At 41.9% G+C, this 23,627-nt stretch overlaps 1 protein-coding gene across 1 annotated transcript in view; it reads left to right on the plus strand.

Annotated features, from left to right (window-relative positions):
* The window catches only part of DPH6 (diphthamine biosynthesis 6), a 2,556,557-nt gene that overhangs the window by 1,167,913 nt on the left and 1,365,017 nt on the right, over window positions 1-23,627 (plus strand). The window contains exon 6 of the mRNA XM_044073989.1: window positions 3,361-3,422. Coding sequence (XP_043929924.1) covers window positions 3,361-3,422 — 62 coding nt within the window. The remainder of the gene's footprint in view (window positions 1-3,360; window positions 3,423-23,627) is intronic.

The raw sequence follows: 23,627 nt of genomic DNA on the forward strand, positions 1-23,627 counted from the left end.
AGGTGACAAGTGAATGCATCCCCAGTTGTTTGGGATCTGATCTTCTCGCCTAACTCCTCCTAAGGTGGTTCTCTGTTGTACAGTTGCTGTACACAGGGGGAATGTATACTACCACACATGCCAACCTCACTTGTAAGCGGCACAGCCATGTAATATAGGCTCAGCAGGTTCCTTGCTGCAGAAGTAAACCTGCAGTCCTGCAGGTGTCACCAGTACAGTGAACTGAGTGTCCACCCTCCCCCCCAACAAACCTAAGCTAGTGCCAGCCATACACTCGATCACCCCCCCTCACCTTCTAGCATTGCAGCTTACCTCAGTGCTGAGCATTACTTTATTGCAGTCATTCTGAGTGCTCTACATAGTTTCACCTGAATTTCTACTACCTTGCACAAATTTATATACTTGATTTTTATCTGCAGCATTTAATCTAACTGAATACTTACATAACAAGAATCCTACTATTTAATGCTGACTGATGCTATGTATACATATAAAACTTTCTTATGATTGTAAACTCCTCATTGTTACACACACATATATATATATATATATATATATATATATATATATATATATACGCATATGTTCATATGAAAATTTTGTTTGTAATATTGCTGTAAAGGTGCACTGCCCAGATGGACTATCCTGGCAAACAAATGTAAATAAATAAATAAATATGATTATGCCTATTTTGTTATGCAAATCATTTCTAAATATAAAATGTGAATCAATATTCTCAGACAAACTTTCTTCAGAGTTCCTAACACTTTCAACATATCTAGTACAGATATTTTTTTCATCCAGTCCATTAAGGAATCTAGATGTAAAGAAAATGATGGTTACTGTGCCCTGCATAAGACTATGCTGTATTACTGGACACAACAGCTATTGAGCTATTGCCCTGTTTTCTTCTTTTATCAACAATACAAAAGATGTGCGTTAATTCACAACTTCTCCAGCACTGAACGAACAGTAACCTTATTTCTGAGAGACAACATGGAATGGCTTAAACCTTGTTGGATGTCACTGAATTCACAGTTGCCCAACTAACCAGCAGCAAGATAGCCAGGATTCTCAAAGGTATTTGTCACAGTCACTCGTATAACATTTCATTAAAATTCTGCTTACCTATGCTTTGTCATTCACTCCAATACTTAAATGGTTACTGCTGGAGAGGTGGATTATTTCAGTCTCACATCCAGTTACAGTAACACCTGTGGTCCTTCAGATCAGATTATTATGACCTCTCCTGCTCATATTCTTCATCAGTGCTAGGACAAGCCATTGTAAAACTGTCAGACTGGTGCAGTATGCAGGTGATGATGTAATCATTACCCTTGTTGATACTATTTTAACTGTAGTTAGTGTTAACCTATGACATAAATTTAATGCCATCATGACCTTTAGCTGAAGGGCTGTATTTTACTGCTTCAGAACCAAAAGCTATGCTCTTTTCTTGAAAATGTCATAATGCAAACAACCCTTCATTACATCTCTCATTAATGTTACCTGCAGTAATTCAAAATTTCAGGAAGGTGACGTTGCAAGTGTAATTCTTGACAAGGAACACCAGTTTGATTCGTGGGTAAACTCTTCTTAACACCACCAAGCAAAAACTGTCTCATCTAATTTGTAGGGTTAGAAGAGTTTTTTTCCCACTAGTGAAAGGTAGTCCATTGCAGCTATGAGCTTCAGAAGCTTCACTTTTTACTCAATAAACCTACTTTTTAATCAGCATTAATATATACGCCTAAACTAGGGTACCAAAGGATTTCCAGGTTTGCTGCAGGTCATCGTGAATATGTTTATCATTGCCTCTCATAGTAGCACTTAAACTTGGTGAATTTCATTATCACCTGTCCTCTATACATCTACAGTTTGCTCATAGGTAACCGTATGCATCCAAATGCCTGAATGTGGCCAATGTACTAACCTGGCATAAGCCTCACTATGAGTCCTCTGTTGGTTTTCTTGCATATATCTCTAAACCACAGGTTTAGAGTTGAAGTGTATGACCTCCCTATTGCCATAACCTCATTTTGATATTTATTATATCCTGCTTATGTGTGTGCTGATAGACAGAAAAAGATTATATTTGAAGGAAGTTAATGATCAATTCCTTCTGATTGGTAAGAGGGACTTTATTCCATAATCCTGGAAAGTGTTGTCCAATGTATTTACCCAGTTTTTCTATTGCTGCTGTGTACATTTAGTATTATGTTCCCCCAATCTGTTTTAGCACCTACAGTAATATGTTCAAATGTAGACTTTCTAATAGAAGTGGATCAGACATTGTTTTATAGATTAGCCAAAGGTCTCCTGAGAGAGACCTGCAAGAAACTGAATATAATTATATTTCCTGAAGCACTTCTGCATAGTTCAGGTCTACCAACCCTGTGTTTTTTTCTAGCAAGGAATTGTACTTTTACATGCTAGTTCAGTAGGCTTGTTCATTGTCTTCAAAATGCAGCATTGTACTCTTTAATTGATTAGATCAGTGAGGTATAAAATAGAACAGTTGAGTAACTAGACATTCTGCTTCAAATTAGATGAACTGCAGAATATGCTTTTCTGAATTGTTATATGCACACTGGTCCAAGTTTCAATTGTTTATAGAACATATTGATGATACCCGGACATACTAAAAGGGTTATATTTCATTAAAACATCTGCCTTCAACAGGCCTTGTAAAAAAAAAAAAAAACAGTAAAACCAATGGTATTTTTAATAACGTTTTCAGCCCATCAATGACAACCAGTCACTGTGTACCTATGTAACTAGGAATTGTTTTAGAGCCTTAGTTAATTATATGAAATAGGAAACAGATAAGCAAAAGTGACTCAAAAGATATTCCCAGCAATCAAATAATTAATAAATAAAAATGTAACGTCCCTAGAAAATGTTTGTTAATAGATTGAAAATTATTTTAGTGTGCATCACAACAGATAAAATGCTGTGTGATTTTTAGCTATGAGGCTTTCCTCCCACATCCTCAGGACACGCCATGGGTAAACTGGCAATTTCTCTTGTTAACGATAAGTGAGCATGACATATGTAAGTGCCACTAGTAATATACTGGAATCCTGTCTGGGTTCAATCCATTGAATGTGGCTTCCCATGGCCCTGAATGTAATAATTTAGGTAATGAGTGAATGGAAACTGTTTTGTTAAGGAAATAGCAGTTTTACACTTCCGAGTTTTGAAAAGTGTTGAGTAAATAACGGCTATAAGCTCTAGACAAGTATGTTACCATTACATTTGAAATGTGTTCCAAGAAAACAGAAACAAACTCTTTAAAACTTCAGTTGTGCCTACTAATAATTTTTCCACTTTTAAAAATGCTGTTACTTTGCTTGACAGGTCTTGATCCAGATAAACATCTTAGGAAAACACTGCTTGAGATGGAGCCATATCTTAAAGAGGTATGCATTATGTAATACTCATAAAGCCTTGCTTAGTAAATGAATCGAAATGCTTGTAAAGTCTGCTATAACATTATTTCCATCACAGAATCCTATAAAACTCAGTTTATTATGTGTTCATGCACTCTAATGTACGGCAGACAGGAACATAAAAGCTCACAAAGAAACACAGTGCATAGACCATATTACTGACATGTAGATTGCACTCCTGTACATAAAATATTTACAAGACAGCTTTGAGAGGGCATGCACACCAACAAGTACACTTTTGAACAGAATTTTACAAATCCTGAAACTTATTAGTTATAACTCAGATAGGTCAGCAGTAATGGCCATCCATTGAGACGATTTACTGAAATAAAGAGATGCATTTGTAACTGCTGAATGGCAGTACAGTGAAACACTGTGTATCCAGAATGTCTAGGCCTTACTTTGTGGAGGCCACATCAGTAGATAATTGCTTGTAGTTTCAGCATCATCCTGGTGCTCTGATTGCCATTTGCCTTTTACTCATGTGACTTCAACACCATGCTAATGGCTATCTGGATTGGTAGCACTTCTCATCTAGTAACCACTGTAGTCAAAGGACAGAGCTTAAGGCCTTTTCAGTGACCAGTGCTTAGGTGAGACATAGGCAGCCTTTTATAGGATCAGGTCACAGGACTTACTTAGATATCCAGCACGGGAGCATGAAAGGTAGAAAATAAGTGACCTGGTTTCCATTGTATGTCCAGATCTGTCTGTGCTTCAGACTTCACCAGTGGTGTCCAGTTTTTCATCCATGCGTTTATCATCATCTAGTAAGATATTATCATCCTAGATGACACTAATAACATGCTTAAGAGGTGAGAATAGATGTTTAGTCACTGCTTCTTCTCATTTACTGGGAAAATTAATACCCCTGAAGGAAGTGTGGGCTCTCAAGTTCTTGGGACATCCTTTTGGGTCTAAATGTGGGCCCAGACCATCTGCTTCCTTGGTCCGCTTTTAAACAACATACTGGTTCACTGGTGGTGATTGAAATGGTTCCTACAGGCCCTCCCTGACCAGAGCTTTAGCCATTCTTTTCTTCTTGCTAGATTTTGACAGTCTAGCTACTGTGTGGTTGAAGGTATCTGAATCAGTGTGGGAAAGCATTCTGTACCAGCTGTATGTGATGTGGGTGCTAGACCATGCGCTGGCCACTCAGTTCCTCATGCCATCACTAGTGTGCTTTTGTGCATTAAATATTCACCTGTCATCGTGCTGATTGTTAGTTGAGTGTGTGACCTTGTTTATATGAAGTATACAAGAGCTTGCCTCATGTGTTTGCAGGAGGAAATAGTTTCCCATTTACTGTATGTCTTTTTGAATATCACTGAGTTTATAAGGATGATCTTTCCTCTAATGTTAGAGTCTAACGGAGATAAACTGTCATGTGCCTTCCCTGCTGAAGAACCATCATTTGGAGACTCAAGCTAACAAAGTCCACTTTAATCAGGTTGTACATCCTTCCTCTTAGAAATGTCCCACTGCTTATCTTCAGAAGATGAAAGGCAGAAGCCCTAGGTTTATCCCTCCCTTAGAGACCTCGAATAAGAATTCTATGTAGTTTTTCACTTAAAAACATTTGAATAGACCTTTCATATTGCTAGCCCAAATGGATTTCTTTCCTCCATAAAAATATCACAGTGGATTCACATTACATCTTTTTATTCAGCATATGCATCAAAATCCCAAACACTTGGCATCTCTTCCCCTTTCCAAAACATCAAACACCATTTACAGATTTAACAATATTTATTCTCTGCAACGTTTGGTCTTGTGTCATATGTGTTGCTTATATCTCTTTTTTTCCCCATTTGTCTTGTAAGGAAGGCCATGGAAAAACATTCCACATTTCCTGGCTTTAAGGAACGGGATACTTTAGAGAGATCCCTTAATATTATACATTTGAACTGATTTTTGCTTGTTGTGCTGGCATTACTACAGATGTAATGGCCAGGACTAAAAGCACAGGGGCCTACTTTTCAGGCCACATGACTGAGACCGCATATATTCTATGTGTAGGTGAAAGTCTGCCCTGGATTCTCTCCAGGAGTCTGTGATTGTTTGAAAATCTTACCTCACAGCTTATGGAGCACCTCGAAAGGAAGAGTAGGCTCTTTCTGTTTTTGAAGGTGGATACATTCTTCCTCCTTTCTTCTGTTAAAATTGTCATTCATTTAGCTGGAAGATGGCAGCTAAGTACCAGAGAAAACCTATTAAAGTCAGGCCACCTTGCCCTCCAAGCATTTCCTTTTGATAACCCCAATAAAGACATCTATCATTTGGCCTCTCAGCAGTCCAGTCTTTCTGATGCTGGTGTAAATGGAGGGTAATTCTCTATGTTCATTTCAGTCTTCACTGTCTTGAGCCAGAAAAGCCTATAAGTACCACATTCTAGAAATGCTCTTGTCATCTCCAGAGCATTTTCCTGCAGACCCGTCAGTGTCAGAGAAGCTAATGCCACAATCTCAGACCTTGCTTGCTAAACAGCAGTAAAGACTCCCTGGGGAAACAAATTCATCATCCATATTGTCTATATCTCCAAAAAGACAGAATGATCCCAAGCAATTCTTTGCAACCTTCCAGTTCTACCAAACAACCGTACTCATACACCAATCCACTTTACAACTGACATATCTTAAGCTGTTGTTTGCAGACAATATTGCTATTTATATCACTTGAACATATAAAGGAAATATTAGTCATGTGTATTATTGGTACTTAAGTATTATCGCAACCACATTTTCAGCGGCAGTAGAGGTTGCCTAATGATCCTGAAATATGGTCTTTACTGTTGTACAAATGTGGTCTAATGTGTGTCCTTGTAGCACAACAGTTTTTTTTTTCATGTACTGATAAGAAGAACATTTGCAAAAGATAGTGCTCATGTTTCATTCTGCACTTAACTGACAGCATTTCTGTTATTTGCAGTCTGCCTGCTGGCCATCTCTTTCTCGGGGCAATGGCAACCAGTGTTGTCCATGTAGTATTATTTCCACTACAATGGAATACAAAACCAATGAATGACCAAAGCGCATCATGACAGCATTAATTAAGTAAATGCTCATTGTAGAACAATGTGTATTTATCACAATATGCCCTCTTCACACAGACAAACACATCAGTACTTCCACCTATCTGATGTAAAGATGACCACGCCATCACCCACCCGCAGAATTTCCAATCATTAACAACGCAATGGTTCTTTCCACACTGCTTACAACTATGGTTACAAATAAGCAAGTGTAGGTAAAAGCAAATTGTCAGTGTCTGTGTCTTACTTCTGTGAAATAAGAATGGTTAAAAATAAGGAAGTGTAGCTGCAATTTGTCAGTGCCTGTCTTTTCTGTGAAGAATTCATTGTACAAATTAAAAAAAACATCCAAACAATATTACGATAGCAGTCATGCAAACTGTACCATGCATCTGTAATGCACGGATAAACAGGAACAGACTCCTTTTCATACTCCTAAAAGCAATGTGAAGGTTTTTGGCAGTACTACACATTAAAAAAAAACAATTTCAATTGTTTCATCCACTCCAATCTGTGGTGGTATGCGCAATTCGCAACCATGAAAATCTGGTTGCGATAATACATAAGTACCATATTATGTCTAAAAATAAGTGGTTCCTTTTCTACCTTATACTATTTACAGTCTCTCTGCTATTGACCCTCATGATTTACAGAGTTTGTACTCTGTTCTACTGTTGTTGAGGTCTATTCGGCTATAATTTATATCTTGTGAGTATCATACTAATGTGTTTGCCTAAATATACCTATCATGTTTGTTATGCTTTGCTATGATTATGTCATGCATTATTATTTCTATTGCCCTGTGGCCTTGGATGAGGCTGAAAGGGGTCCTTGGACCTGGTTAGCAAACTTCAAAGAAAATAAATTGTAGATCTATGCAATTGTAGTTCTGAGATCAGCGGTATTAAGTTTTGTGTGGTTACATTTTAGATTCATGAGCTGCTACTTCTTCTGCATGTGTTTTGACTGACATTGACAAGCAGAGTAGCTGCTTGCCGGCATATTACCATCTGGTTCTTGGCCCTTATTGCAAATCAACCACACTCGGATAGTGCTTCTTCTTGGCCTTTCTTCTGTTCCTAGGAACTTAGTCAAGTATAGTATAGCATGGTAGTTTTCACCATTTGGAAGAGTACATGTAACCCAAAACTGTATAAAAAGTTATGTAAATGTCTCTAATAATATTAGAAAGAGTTTATTTTAAAGAGACTAATGTAAATCGAGTAGTGTTTCTGTTAACTTGCACTTGTTTCTTTAAAAGTAGAAAAATACATGGCTGTGCTTGTGAGAGTGATTTGTTTAATTAGCTATTGAATATAATCTAAAAGGGAGGGTGAAAGATGCCCAGAAATAAATTGCTAGACCTTTTGTGAAAGAGTCTTGGAGTACACAGTGAAGAAAGGCCTGGGAAGAGAAAGTGGAAATTGTTCCTGGCAGAGGAATCCAAAAAGACCAACTAACAGAGCCTGTTTCCCAGAAGGATAAGACTGAGTTAGAGGTACTTGCTTTGCTTTTGGTTAAATCACAAAACTTTTTTTTTATTTGAAGATGCCTGCATTTCATTTTGTTTGCATTTAATAAATTACAATTTTTAAAACTGGTGCTGTCAGTTGGTATGATCTTCCAGTTGTGGCATTAGCAAAACTTCGGGATGCTATCTAGAAGTTCAACTTTCTGACATGGCTTTACCTGGATAATTGGCTGACGGTAGCTACTACCCCAGTTTGCTTGATAATATGCATTAGCAAAAACATTGCCTTTGCTACAGCTGCTGTAGGATTAGCTCTGACTAGGGAAAGTACTTCTTCTGTTTAGCATGTTTCTTTTGTATCATAATTTTCAGTGTGGTGCCATGGCACTCTTTCATCATATTAGAAAGAGAAGAAAGCAGACAGATGGATACACCAACAAATTCCCAGTGAAACAAAATGAGTAACTGTTGTGTGTGTCTGTAGGGGTGCTCCAGGTGAAATCGGTGTGTGTGTGTGTCTGCATGAACACAGTCAAGCACTGTGTTGGCTCTATATCTTGGCATGTTGAGCAGGTGTGAGTCGTGCATGGTAGAGGTGACAATTCATCGTTATCATCCCAGACCACAAGAACTGGCTCTTCCAGGCACATGGTCAGATGCAGTGCCTCTATCTTAATGTGACTGATGTCTGCTGGACAAGCTCCCTTCACAGGGACACCCAGGACCCAACCCCATGGCCTGCCATGTCTGGGTGCAGACAGCACACTCACTGATGGAGCAGTGGAAGTACTGCCACTATCGGATCGTATTTGGGCATGGCCATGTTGACTGACAGCAGATGATGTTGCTGACCTACACCCACATGGATGCTGCTCCCCTCCCAACAGATGTTCCATCACAGACCCCGCTCTTTCCAATGTGTCATTCATCTGATCCATTGAAAAGGCAACATGGTGGAGGCAGTGACACATGTCAGACTGTGCCACATCTGTAGCCCTGAGCATTTGTCTGGAGCACCTATGGGAACAGGCCTATGTCTCCATGATGGACTTAAATATACATTGAGTGGTACGAAAAGACACCTGCACCAGGTGGAGGAGGGACAGCAGGCCCTCTAAGCAACTGTAACAATCCTGCTGTGTGGCTCCTCACCCACACTTTGGCTATGGCCAGACTCAATAGGCACTGAATCCACAGCAGCCACACTTCCTTGATCAGTGGCCTTGCCCTCCACCTGTCCAATATCTGTGGTCTCAGTTTAAGCCTGCTGACTGTGTCAAATGTAATTGCATGGGATGGCTGTATGTCAACCTCAGTGTCAGATTCAACCTCTGCACCTCCCAACTATGCCTCAGTTTGGCCATAATTATCAGAGTCTGCTGATACGCTGACATCAGGTGGCAGAAGGCCCATGCTTCCACTGTCATGATCACCTGTGATAAAAAGCAACATACACAGGAATAAAGTAATACCTACACTACTATGCTGCAATATATGCTAACAAGGTAACAGTGCTGCCACTGTTGCAGACAGTACAGCAATACACACAACAGGCCTGACATCAACAGCACACACTAAAATATTTCTTTAAATTGCTCAGCAGTACTGACATAAAAGTGTTTGGCTTACCATCTGCAGAAGAGAGTCCCCTCTGTAAACCAGACTTTCCTGGAAGAAGTTAAGCAGGAGGTAAGAGCAACATCATCACAATTAACAGTAACACAGTGGGTAATAGTTTTACCCCTTTATATGTCTATTAACTATACTTTCAACATGAACGTGGCTGATAACTCCAACCTAAGCTAATAACTGTAGTAATCTTCAAACCCCCTCAAAAAAGAGATGTGACACAGAAGTGGTAAGATCCAACCATAAAACGGTCACTTTTGAAGTCACCAATTCCCCTGACCCCCCCTATAGCTAGGGTCAAACAATAAAACTTCTCCAAAGCTGACTACAGCCTCCTTAGGGATGGAATAAACAGCTTCACAGCCCTCTTCCCCACTGTAGGAATTGGCACCAATGTCCAAATCTACACCAAAGTACTATACGAGCATTTATATAGATGCATGGAATCAGGAATACCTGACAGGACAAAATCATCCTCCACAAAGAAGAGTAAACCTGTCTGGTGGACATCTGCAATAAATAAATTATATAACAAAAGGAAAAAAATTGCTGTTCAGGACCAAGAAGGAGCAGGTGCCCAATTGGAAGCAATCTCTCCTTAGCCTGAACAAGCAAATAAGAGCACTAGTGAAATCCTCTAAACCCAACTTTGAGTCTAAATTGGCCACATCTACTAGAGACAATCATATGGCCTTCTTCACATATGTCCGCAATCTCAAAGGAAGCACCCAGATCTGTTCAGAACTGGTGGTCAAGGACACCACATACAGAAATGCTGTAGATATCGCCAATCTGCTAGCTGACAGATTCAGTGAAAACTTCTCCCCTCTACCCCCCCCCCCAATCAGTAAATCAGGACATCTCCAGTACCTTCCCCCCACCCCTTATCTCTAGGGAACAGGTCATCACTGCCCTCTCAAAGGCAAAAATTACAGCCTCCATGGGACCCAATAACATACCAGGCTGCATCCTACATAACCTCAGGCATGAACTTGCAACACCATTAGACACCCCATTCAACCAAAGCCTGAGTACCGGCTGTGTTCCAGCTGAGTGGAGGACAGCCACTGTCATCCTTTTACACAAAAGTGGAGCATCTTCCAATCTAGGAAATTATAGACCCATCAGCCTAACTAGCCTGATCTGCAAGGCCATGGAATGGATTATCATGGACCTCATTAACAGGGACATTGGCAACCTCCAACCACTTGACCCCACACAGTTTGGTTTGTCAAGGGGAGGTCATGTCTGTTAAATCTGGTCAACTTTGAGACACTCAGCAAAGCCACGGACGAGGGGAAGATGGTGCACACCACCTACCTTGACCTGGCCAAAGCCTTCAACACCATTCCCCACTCAGGCATAGTAGATAACTCTCTCAACTAGGCATCAATCCATATGTTACCAGATGGGTAGCAAACTGGCTCACTGATAGAACCCACCTAATCAAAATAGGGGAAGCCACCTCAAGCAGTAGACCCATAAAGAGCGGCGCACCCCAGGGATCAGTCTTGGGGCCTCTATTATTTGTAATATACTTCTCTGAGGTGCAGGTCAAAACCAGTGGGCTATGGCTAACCAGGTTTGCAGATGACTGCAAGCTGGGCGCAGTCATCAATTCCCCAAGTGATGTGGACGTCCTCCAAGAGGGTCTCAACTAAACAAATGACTGGTGCCAGAAACATGGCCTCAAGCTGAATGCCAAAAAATGCATCATCATCAGTAAAGTCCCCACATATTATCACATTAATAATGTCCTAAGTACACAGTCAGTAGTGAGGGATTTGGGCACCCAGGTTGATAGCAACCTGACATTTGACCACCATGTTGCTTCTGTTGTATGGAAAGCTTTCTACCTGGCCCACCTCATAAGTAAGGGTATCTCATCCAGGGAGAAAGAGGTCATAAAAATCCCTGTATTCTTCTATTACAAGGCCAATTATTGAGTACAACACCCCCTTCGGCATGTACCTTGCAAAGCATATGTAGCAGCTGCGGAGACCACAGAGGTTCCTCACCAGGAGAATCCAGGGCCTCAAACACCTACCCTACACAGATAGGCTAAAAGCCCTGTCCCTCTACTCAGTTTCATACAGACTCCTCAGAGGTGACCTCTGTCTGGCATACAAAGCAATCTGAGACCCTGCCTTGATGGGACTGCTGCATATCCGCAAGTCAAGCTCCACTCGAGCAACCCGTACGCATGACCTTAATCTGGTCTGTGATATCAATAGGACTTGTTGGCGGAACCGATTTCTGTGCCAGAGACTCCCCCATCTGTGGAATAGACTCCCTCTCCACATCAAGCAGAGTACCTCATTATCCCTTTTTAAGCGCAATCTGGATAACTGGATGGGAAACAGAAAATACACTCCTGGGAATCCACCTGTGTCCCTGCTGGACAGGGGCTCTGGGTGCTGACTTGTGTAAACATGGGTTAAACTCTTAGCTAGGCTTATAAGGGCCTCAGGGCCAATAGCCTAGTAGCCTCCTATGATCCTAAGTAAATTCTTGATTTAAATTGTTTTACTATATATTAGTATTCAACTGTTCAGATACCAAAGCCTACCTGGAAGCTCCTCCTGGGACGTGTTCATAGTTCATAGGTAGGTACTAGGCTATCAGCCCAAGGGCCTAAGTAAGCCTAGCCAACAAGGTTTCCTGGCTTACGCCACCCAAGAAAGTTATTTTCCTGTGCCTCTGTTGAGCAGAGCCACCAAAGTGATCCCCAGGGTGTATTTCCTATTTCCCATCCACTTATCAAGATTTTTCTTGGAGAATGCTAATGAAGAACTTTGCTTGACATGGATGGGTAGCTTGTTCCAGAGTATGGGAAGTCTCTGGGACAGGAATCTATCCCTCCAGCATGTCCTGTTTATTGTGGTGACAAGGTTTAGGTCCCTAGAGAGTGTAGCTCAGAGGGATTGGGATTTCTTTAGGTTTAGCATGTCCAACAGCTCTGGGTTTGACATAGCTTTATATGTTAGGCAGAGATCACCTCAGAGTAGGCGATATGCTACGGAATAAAGCTGGAGTTTTTTGAGATGGTCAGTGTAGGGCATCTGTTTGAGGCCAGTAATCCTCTTTGTGAGGTACTTCTGTGGCCGGCCGTTCCAGCTGCTGAAGATGTCTTGTGAGATTCATTCCAAAAGGGATATTGTACTCCATAATGGGTCTAATGAGTGTTGAGTAGAGGAGAACAATGACCTCTTTTGTCCTAGATGAAAACCCTTTTGTGATGAGGTGTGCCACGTAGAAGGATTTCCTGACTACTGTAGTGATGTGATTATCAAAGGAGAGACTACTGTCCATCTGGGTCCCCAGGTCTCTTAACACACATTCGGCATTAAGGAGACTGCCGCCTATGTGGTAGTTCATGGGTAAAGAGTTTCCACCAAAGGGGATGACAATGCACTTTTTGGTATTGAGCTTGAGGCCATGGCTCTGACACCAGGCATCTGTCTCAGTGAGGCCCTTCTGTAGGATGCCACATCATTTGGGGACTCAGCTATGGCTCCTAGTTTTCAGTCATCTGCGAACTTCGTTAACCAAAGGCCTTCTGTGTTAGCCTGTACTTCAGAGAAGTAGATACAAACAGGAGAGGTCCCAGGACTGAACCCTGTGGTCCTCTACTTGTCACTGGTTTGAAGTCAGATTTGGAGTCTGCAACTTTTACATTGTGGGTTCTGTCAGTGAGCCAATTGGCAACCCATCTTGTGATGTAGGGATTTATACCTAGTTTAGTGAGTTTAGCTATAATTCCAGAATGTGGGGATGGTGTCGAAAGCCTTGGCGAGGTCAAGATAGTCTGTGTGAACCACCTTACCCTCGTCTACAGCTTTAGTGACTGCCTCAAAGAAGTCAATCAGGTTCAGGAGGCATGATCTGCCTTTTACAAACCCGAACTGGGTGGGGTCCAGAGTTTGGAGGTTACCAATGTCTTTGTTTATGAGTTCCATGATGATACGTGCCATGGCCTTACAGACCAGGCTCGTCAGGCTAATAGGGCGATAGTTCCCGGGATCAGTTGTGACTCCCCCTTTGTGGAGTGGGATAACTGTTGCTGTGCGCCATTCAGTGGGCACAAAGCCTGATGTGAGACTATGATTGAACATGGTGCTTAGGTGGGGAGCCAGTTCATTCTGAAGTTCATGTAAAACACAGCCTGGGATGTTGTCCGGTCCCATGGATGCTGTGTTTTTGGCTTTAGAGAGTGCAGCTTTTACCTGCGTAGTTGTGATTACAGGGACTCTGCATTCTTCCTGTATAGATATGGACCCTTTAGGGGATGAGAGGGGGTAAAGTTAGCAGTGAACCTATCTGCCAGGACGTTGGCAATATCAGTTGGTTCTGTAATTTTCATGCCATTGTGCTGTAACTCAGAGCAGATCTGGGTGTTGCCATCAAGATTCTTGACATAGCTATAGAATGCTTTGTGGTTGTCCCTAGAATCAGTGCTGATTTTGTTTTCGTAGCTAGCTTTGGAGGATCTTATAAGGAATCTCAGCTTCTTACTGAGGCTGACCAGGGAACTCCTCCACTCATGGGATTTTACTCTCTTTTGTAACAGTTTCTTCCTTCTGTTGTAGAGTTTGTTTATGGCAGGGGACCACCAGATTGGCTTCCTTTTTTTGGAGGATAGATTGGTTCTGTTTGGGATAGGACAATCCATGCACTTGTGTAAGTGCTTATAGATTGCATTTGTGTAGGATTCAGCAGTCGTAACTGTATTGTCCATGTGCATGGGTGTCATGAAGTTCACCACTTCTGTCTTAAGAAGCATGAAGTTGGCTTTGGAGAAATTTTTTACCGTGATTTCCTTAATGGGGGGGGTGGGGGCGGGATGTGGATATCTAGGGTGATAAGCTTATGGTCGGATCTGACCAACGAGGAGTTGACTTTAGGTGTGGAACACCAGTCACTCATGTTGGTAATGACTAGGTCTAGGATATTGTTGCCCCTGGTGGGGGTGTGGATAAGTTGATCCAGGGCATTGGAATTTATGAATTCCAAAAAGCGTTGAGCGAGGGAGTTGGTACAGTAGTTTTCCCAGTAAATGGTGGGGTAGTTGAAATCGCCCATTATTAGGGTGTTTGCTTGAACCCTTATATTTTTCAGTATATCAAGAAAAGAGTGGGAATCCTGGGGCATGGTGGGGGATCTGTAGCAAGTTACAATTTGGATTGCAGTTTTGCCCAGAGTTAGTTGCACTTGGATAACCTCGGATGCATTATGCTGAACAACTAGCCTGGAGGTGTGGATATCCTTAATGAATATGAACACACCTCTGCCTTTGGTGTTCCAGTACAGGTTAGGTGGCCGAAAAGTGTGGTATGAGTTATAACCTCTTAATGCAGGGGTGCTCTCTGGACCCGTGAACCAGGTCTCAGTCACTGCACAGATGTCGATGTTTTCCATTTTAAGGAGTGCCTTGAGGGAGTGCATTTTGAGGTTTAGACTTCTAGCATTGAGTAGCATTACCCTCAGTTTTTGCTTGCCTGTTCCTGTTACAGTGGTGAATTTGTCATTTGAACCTTGCCTAAAAAAGGCACTATAGGGGCAGCAAGAGCCTTAGCCAGTATCCAGAATCTCAGGGGTGACAGGTGCAGGCTATCTCTGGCAAAGCATCATGGTCTGTCGACCATGTCATCCCAGGCAGACAGATATGGATCCCCTTAGAATGACACCAGAAGCTTAGCCAGTTGTAGAAGTCAATCATTTCGTCCTTGTACTGCGGTATCATAATGGGCGATGGTAGGATGCTGCTCAGGGCTAGGGTCATACCTGCCTAGTCTGCAAGATCGGAGAGCTCTTCCATGTCTCTTTTCATGTAGTCCAGGGAGGTACGTCTCAGGTCATTCACACCAACATGGACAATGACAGAGTCACATTTGTACATGTTTGCTTTCTCTGAAACTGTTGCCCTGACATCCAGCACATGCTGTACTGCCTTCTCCAGGGAGCTGTCTGGATCCCTGATATTAACCAGGAACTCTTTATTGGGTGCTAGTTGTGGTTCCCTAGTATGCCATCCTCTGGAAACCATTTAGTCATGGCCCACTGCAGCTGCTGTCCTCTGTGCAGATATAATCAAGTCAGTAGCCCTGTGGCACACCTGCTCATATATCCTGCCGTGGCCACCCACGGCATTCATGTTCGCTACAATCTGTTACCATGTTTGCAGCCTACATGCCGTATTTCCTCATCCTTTTTCCAGCAGAAAAGCACCATGTTGCCTAAAGGCATCCACAATCACCTGGTTTTCAGCATTAGTATAGGGGGTATCCAAGGATTGACATGCCTGGGTAACATACTCCTAGATGTTCTAAAAGACAGCAGAAGGATAATACATATAAGTATCACATAACTACAAAATAACTCTTTACAGAACAAACAGAAAAGGTAGCCACTCAGTATTACATAGTGGAGAAACATAAATCAGTCCAAAAGTAATAAATGTACAAATAACACTTGTATGGTTTTATATCACTGTAGATGATGTTGCAGTTGGTTGTGTGCAGACTGAGTTCAGTTCTTTGTTGCAAAGCTGTGTGGCAAAGAGGATAAGGCAACCATTCTGCGTTCTAAAGGTGCATTGGAGTGAAAGTTCAAATCCAGACCCATGCAGAAATATCTCATGGGTACTAACATTTTCTAGTGTGTATGTCATAGATTACTTTTCCTCATTTCAACTACCTCTTCCTTTCTTTTTCTTTTTCTTTTTGTGGGGGCCGCTGTTTGCATGATGCACTGCTTAACACAATCACGGGAAATAGAGAAAATTGAATGTCAGGTTTGGCTGTGGTTATCTCATTTGAGCGAAGTGCAGCACTGCACAAACTGGACAACTGGCCAAACAGAACCCAGACAGCCAAAAGTAGAAACTGGATGCATTCAATTAATACTATGATTAACAAAATAGGTAATGTTATGTAACTAGCCCTGTGGCAGCAGGTGTTAGTGTAGGGCTGGAGTACAGATGGTCCTGGGTTCTAGTACAGAGTGTGCAACTTTTGTTTTACTTTTGTGACATTGCAGTTTTAGCAGTGACCTTCAACGCCGACAAGTGTTTTCTCAATCTTCTTGTGGCAACAGGTGTAAGTATGGGACTGCCATACAAATGGTTCTGGTTCGAGTACAGAATATTCCATACACTTTTACTATTATTCCACTTCCTATTATAGTCAATCTCACCTATGACACTTGACATAGTGGAGCTAATATTAATTATATGTATATATGAAGGCCAAGACAATAGTAGTGTGTCAAGTTATTTATGTATATATCTATGCATTATCACATTTATTATCACATGTATGACTGTGGGTATACTGTGTACTCTATTGTTATAAGTATATTTTTGTTATCTGGACTGGCATGGCCTTCACATTTACCTAACACACATACACAACTGCCTGTGCATCCAATAACCTTGAAATTGCAACTGCAATTATGTAATGCCTCACTGCTTGCCACTGTTATGCTTTGCTTACCATCACACAAACACGGTACTCGGATGTGCACACTGCCGTGTTTGTGTGATGGTAAACAGAGTACAACATTTTCAAACAGTATGTACACTTCCAGTAAACCTGATGACTGGAATTTATGGGAAAGCATCATTCTCCATTGCTCTAAATCCATGGCAGAAATGGCAGGCATTTATGGGGAAGGTGTCAGGTTTAGAGCACAGAGATGAGGTGTTCAGGATTCCAAGATTTTTATCGGTCTCCTAGTTAAGAATTACAGTGCCAGGCTTCTGCAGGGGAACTATTCTGGCTCCCAGTATAAGGCAGAAGCTTGGGATAGTTTACCCGGGCTATAACCAGTGCCACCAGTATCCCGTGCACTGCTGACCAGTACAGTGACCTATGGAGAAGGAAGAAGGATACCCTTGACCGTTGGATCAGGGAATTTAGGACCACAGACATCCCACACCTGTTGTATCAACTACAGAGAGTAATTGTAAGACTTAAAAGCTGAATATAGGCAAGATTGGTATTCATAATGGTATTCTGTTCTGTTATTTTTTTTCTACAGCTGCCTGTGATCGTGAAGTAAATGTCCAAACCCATGGGGCTGGATTGGCAAGGATGAGGGAAGCATGTGGTATGTATGCAGCAGAAGAGTAGTATTATTGTTGCATTAAAAGCTAAAGATATCTTTTTTGGTATTTTATAGAGTTGTATCAAATTAAGCATGCATATCTCAACTGTAAAAGCAAGTATGCATGCATTAATCTATAACACAAACCAAGAGTACAATATTAACCTTTAGTCTGCGGTTGTGGGTTCTAATACCACACTTACAAACTATACAATACTGTTAATTCTTCAATTATATTTAAATTAAATTCAAACCTCTGTACCAGTGGCACAAATGCCCTGCTGTAAACTGTAATCTGTATAATTGGAACAGCATATGTGCAGTACATGCACATGTCAAGGAGTACTTGCTGCAATGTGTAGCATAGTGTGCATCTGTTAGGAGCTGGTAGTCTTAAAAGTAAAAGTTATCTGTTAGGATTTGGTAGTCTTAAAAGTAACAGTTAAGATAATAGAATCAAGTAATTGTATCAATGCATTGTATGTCGCATATGAAGGTACTAATCTTATCCCTTTTTTTTCCTCTCACCCCAAACTTTATCTCTCTTTTTTTCTTTTTCTTTTGTATTTTTTTTATTTATTATGTGTCATCAAAATGTGTCCATGTCATTCATGTGTACCACATCAGTTAATGCTCCACAGTACACTGGGGTATGCCTGCCCCACAAGATTCTCCTGCACTCCTCCACCGGCTGCAGCACTGTTGCCCAGTGCATCTGGAAGCCAACCTGGAAGCACTACCTCTGCTGCCCCTGCACGACCTGCCCCCTCAGGTATTCCTGTCCTGGGGCTGGTCCAGTGGTACCCCCTGGGAGTAGTGGCAGAGGTGGTGATTTTGTCAACCACGCTGAAAGCCAGGGAAAATGCTAGGGCTGTGCGCCACACTGTTGCACGCCAATGCCGGCTGGAGATGCTGCTCTCCCTCATTTTGCAACATACCAGGAGGAGGAGAAAGAGACATCAAGCACTTCACCCAGTGGCAAAGAGAGGCGACAGTGATGACAGTTCAGTGGGTGAGGACTTGATTCTCACTGTCACCCAGCTTGACGACCATCAGGAAGTCCCCACCCTTACCCCAGTCATGGTGTCCCCCAATTGTTTGTGTCCATCACTGTCCCTATCTCTTGTCTTGTATGTCGTCTGTCTGCAATTGCTTCCTCACCTACCCAACTTAACTCACTCAGACATTCCTTCATCCTTAACCCAACATTCCTGTCTCTGTACACACAAAAAAAAAAAAAATGAGCACCTGTTCCACAAAAAAATAAATAAATTCTCCCATACATAGCTCTCTATTTTGCACACGTATTTTCATGACACACTTCATTTGGTCCAATTGGCTATACGATATGATTGTGTTGAGGTCACCCCTCTCTCTGCAGGTGACAATCCAAATTCAGTGAATATTTTTCACATATGTTCACTTTACACTGTTAAAGAAATGGATAGCTATGGTTCTGTCCTATCTCCCTTCCACACATTCTTGGCCTGCTTTCCCTTTGTTCTTCCCCTGCTTCATCCCCATTTCGGCACTGTCCTATCTTCCCATTTAACCTCTTTAAGGCATTTTTGCATGAAGGTACACATTGCACACCAACAAGCAGCAACAGGGAAAGGCAGCAATCTATCTACATGTATTTAAAAGTATTAGATATGGCAGCAATGTATTTAAATGCATTTCAAAGTATTAGATACACCTGTTTTTAACCCAGTACCATCTGGCCCCAACAAGGAATGTATCAGTGCATTAACACTTGCTGCCAAAGAATCATTTAAGCAGCAGGTGTATTTCATAGACTCAGTACTAACTGTTAGACTTTAGTAATGCGGCTTGTGTTTGCACACTGCAACCATGTGTATCTCGCATGTGCATACACTTTGCTAACCATCACACAAACCCGCTGCTCACCGCGCTATGCAAATGTACATATTTTGCTGTATTACTGCTGTTTACTATTCATTCTCTGTGTATGACATGAAATTGCATGTGTAAACATTACAAACTGAAGGCCCTATCTAACAATACATCACATATTTTTGAATACATCCATCTGTTACCCCCCCCCCCCAAGCACTGCAATGCTGGTGTTTCAGTACTGTTTCTACACATATATCAACCACAATACAAAATTTAATATCAAATGTTGTGTGCTGTGAAATGCACATCAATCTGGTAGCATGCAGAACTGCAACTATCGACCCATATGTCTAAGAAGACTTATCTGCAAGGATAGGGAAGGAATCAGTATGGACCATATCCACAGGGACATAGGTCACCTTCTACACACTTGACCCTGCCCATGTTGTTTTTGTTAAGGGTAGATCTTGCTCACTTAACCTTGTGGACTTCTTGGATACTAACCCCACAGGCCTGGACGAGGGATAACAGGACATACCGCCTATATTGACTTAGCCAAGGCCTTTGACACTATCCCCCATTCATGTATCATAGTGAAGATCTCCCATGTGGGAATTAAGCCATACAGTAGTATAGGGATAAGCAACTGTTGGGGACTGCACCTCACCAGTAGCTAGTTACCATTAAAATACCACAAAGATCTGTGCTGGACCCTCAACTGTTTGCAAAATACTTCGCTGAAGTACGGGCAATGGTATAGGGCCTGTGGTTTACAAAGTTTGCAGATGAGTGGTAACTGTACCCACTTATAGAGTCCCCCAATGATGGTAACATATTACGGAAGGGGCTGTCACACACAAATGATTGGTGCCAAACTCATAGACTGAACCTTAAAACATGTAATGGCTCATTGTCCCCTTTGGCAATGAAGTACCCCTGTGAATTATGATATACATAGCATCCCTCTAAGCTCAAACACAGTGTTGTGAGACTTGGGAACACATGTTGATAGCAATCTACACTTTCATCATTATGTGTCCATAGTGGTGACATACACACATTCTGCATTGTGCACATCATACATATGGACATCACATCCAAGAACAGGGTAGCCATACCTCTGCTGTACTCTACCCTTATCAGACCACTAATTGAGTACAATGCACCCTTCTGTCTGTACCTCACCAGACACCTGCAGCCATTGGAGAAAACACGGGGTTATGCCTGGGAGACTTCAAGGCCTCCAAACTTGGCTTACATGAAAAGACTGAAAGACCTGTCAGTATCATGCAGGCTGCTGAGAGGTGACCTATCCCTAACCTATAGAGCAGTCTCAGACCCTGCTCTACTGGAAATGCTGGACATCTGCAAATCAAATGGGATAAGAATAAGGGTTCTCAGCCTAGCCTGTGACATAAACAGAACATGCTGGAGAAACAGATATATCTCCCAGAGACTCACACTTCTCTGTAATAGCCTTCCACTGTGCATCTATCAGTGCTCCTCAATGACCTTGTTCAAGCTCAACCTTGACTGCTGGTTGGGTGATTGTAAAGTCACCTCTGGGGTGACACCTGTGTCCCTCATGCACAGGGCCAGTTGGTGCTGCTCACAAAATCACTCTGCTAACAACGACCATCCAGCTAAGCTCAATAAGGGTACTTCTGTTTTTATAAAGTTAGGCTTCTAAAAACCATAGGGTCATTAGGCTAGTAGCCTCCTATGAACATGTGAAGCTATGCACCTAGGCAGGTCTTCCCAGCATTTTGTCTCCCACATGGCCTGTTGATGTCACCTACTATAAGTTTACCTGCAGCCTTTTAAAAGTCAGACTTCTGCCATGCCACTTGCGTAACATACTGTGTTCTGTAGTCTGTATACTTAGGTATAGGTTCTGTTCTCACTGCAGTCATCTGGGTGTGTGTATTTGTGTGTGTGTGTGCGTGTGTGTCTCTCTGTCTAACCAGAACAGCAGGAGTGTGTATCTTGCAGTTACTGTTACAATCCCATGGATTGACATTATTTTGATTCTTGCACATGCCTACAGATCTATTTCATGCAGGCCTCCCTACTTCTTCTCCAGTATGTCATCCACTATAGGTTGGCCTGCAGCCTTGTAAAAATCAGTCTTGTGCTGTGGTGCTTGCATAAAGTGCTATGTTCTATAGTCTGTGTACTTAGATAGGTAGGAGTTTTATTCTTACTACAGTCAAGTTTGTGTGTGTGTGTGTAGTTTTATTCTTACTACAGTCAAGTTTGTGTGTGTGTGTGTGTGTGTGTGTGTGTGTGTGTGTGTGTGTGTGTGTGTGTGTGTGTGTGTGTGTGTGTGTGTGTGTGTGTGTGTGACTGAGCTGTTGCTTGACATTACAGAGACCATTTTACACCAGCGGTGGGAGACTGTTATATTCTCCTCAACAGACACTGCTGATGCCATCAGTTATATCACATTGTTGGAGATGCAGTACTCCCACCAGGACAGGGTCAGAGACTGGCCTGGACGCCAGGTAGAAATCAGCTCATCCTATATGATAAAGATTACAGTTACATGGCTTTTAATCTATCCACATACATCATAGCATGGTTTGTAGGCCCTGTGTTATGTTGCTGAGAAAGACGTGTGGTCTCTCCATCTGCTACATGTGTCTGATGAGGTACCTGAAAAAGAGAGCATTGTACACGATTAGTGTTGTGATGAGGTTTGACTACAGTGCTGTTATACAATCCTAAGATCTCAATATGATGGAGTGACTTATGACGTGCACAACATAGGCTTTCAATACCAGTGTGGACACTTGATGGTCAAAGTTCAGATTGCTATCTACATGTTTTTCCAGTGCTTGCATCACTAGGTTTCTGCATAGCATGGCTGTTGTCAGTGCTGTGATTAACATGGAATTCCACTTTTTAGGCTAACAATATTACAAACACACATTTCTGCATTTATTTGTAGATTATGTGCCTTTGTCATCATTCAGTTGTGTGTGTTACCTCCTCCTCCTGTACTGATTGCATGCAATATGCAAGACTCAGCAAACTTGTTAAGCCAAAGGCCATATATTTTAGCCATAACTGTTGAGAACTAGAGTTCAAATAGTGAAGGGCCAAGCACAGATCCCTGGGGTTTGCCAATCATGTTGAGTCACCAACTTTCACATGATGCGTTCTGTTACTAAGCCATTTAGTTACCCGTCAAGTGACATAAGGGTTAGTCCCCAGCCTGGGGGTCTTCTCAATGATACCTGCATGAGGGATTGTGTCAAAACCCTAGGCTAGGTCACTATAGGCAATATGCACTGTCTTACCTTCATCCAGGCCTATCACATGGAATCAGTGGGCTGTGACATCACAGTTCACCTATAGCATGACTCAGCACATACACTTTCCTGATATGGTTGAATACACAGTTCAACACACCCTCCATATGGCCTATGTCCCCATACAAGGGTGTACATCAACATGCATCCACCTGAGTTGGGGGGGAGCATCTGATGCATGCATGTGTAGAGACATCCTGACTCTTCTTGACTGAGGTAAACCAACATGTCATCATGAGCCTCTTTTACATGTACAGTAGTAATACTCCAGGTATGTGCAACAGACCTGTGTGAGTTGTTAATGCTACATCAAGTCTGTTACATCTGAGAGATGTCCTCAAAGAGGTCATCAAGGGCATGCATGTTGACAACAGTATCATCTTGTGGAACTTGACCAGGTCAAGACATTTCACACAATTCCACAATGAAGTATTCAATCAACACTATCCCATGTGGCCATAAACAGCTATATCACCAAATGGGTAGACCAGTGTATGACATATGTGGCATCTCACTATGTTGAAATGTGTGACATGACCTATACCTCAAGTCCAGTGATCAAGTCGGTATATCAGAGATGTCTCCTAGGCCCTTTCCTGCCCATTAATTAAGTGATAGACATCACAGATGACATACACATGCTCTGTCCAAACAGATGCCTGAAGGACTACAGATTGTGGGCAATCATTGACTCCAACTGTGATATTAGTAAAATATAGACAGTATCAATGCATACCACAACTGCTGCCACAGCCATGACAACGCGT

The sequence above is a fragment of the Protopterus annectens genome, chromosome 6.part0 (assembly GCF_019279795.1).
Source record: "Protopterus annectens isolate FY-2018-M chromosome 6.part0, PAN1.0, whole genome shotgun sequence".
NCBI classification, from domain to species: Eukaryota; Metazoa; Chordata; order Ceratodontiformes; family Protopteridae; genus Protopterus; species Protopterus annectens.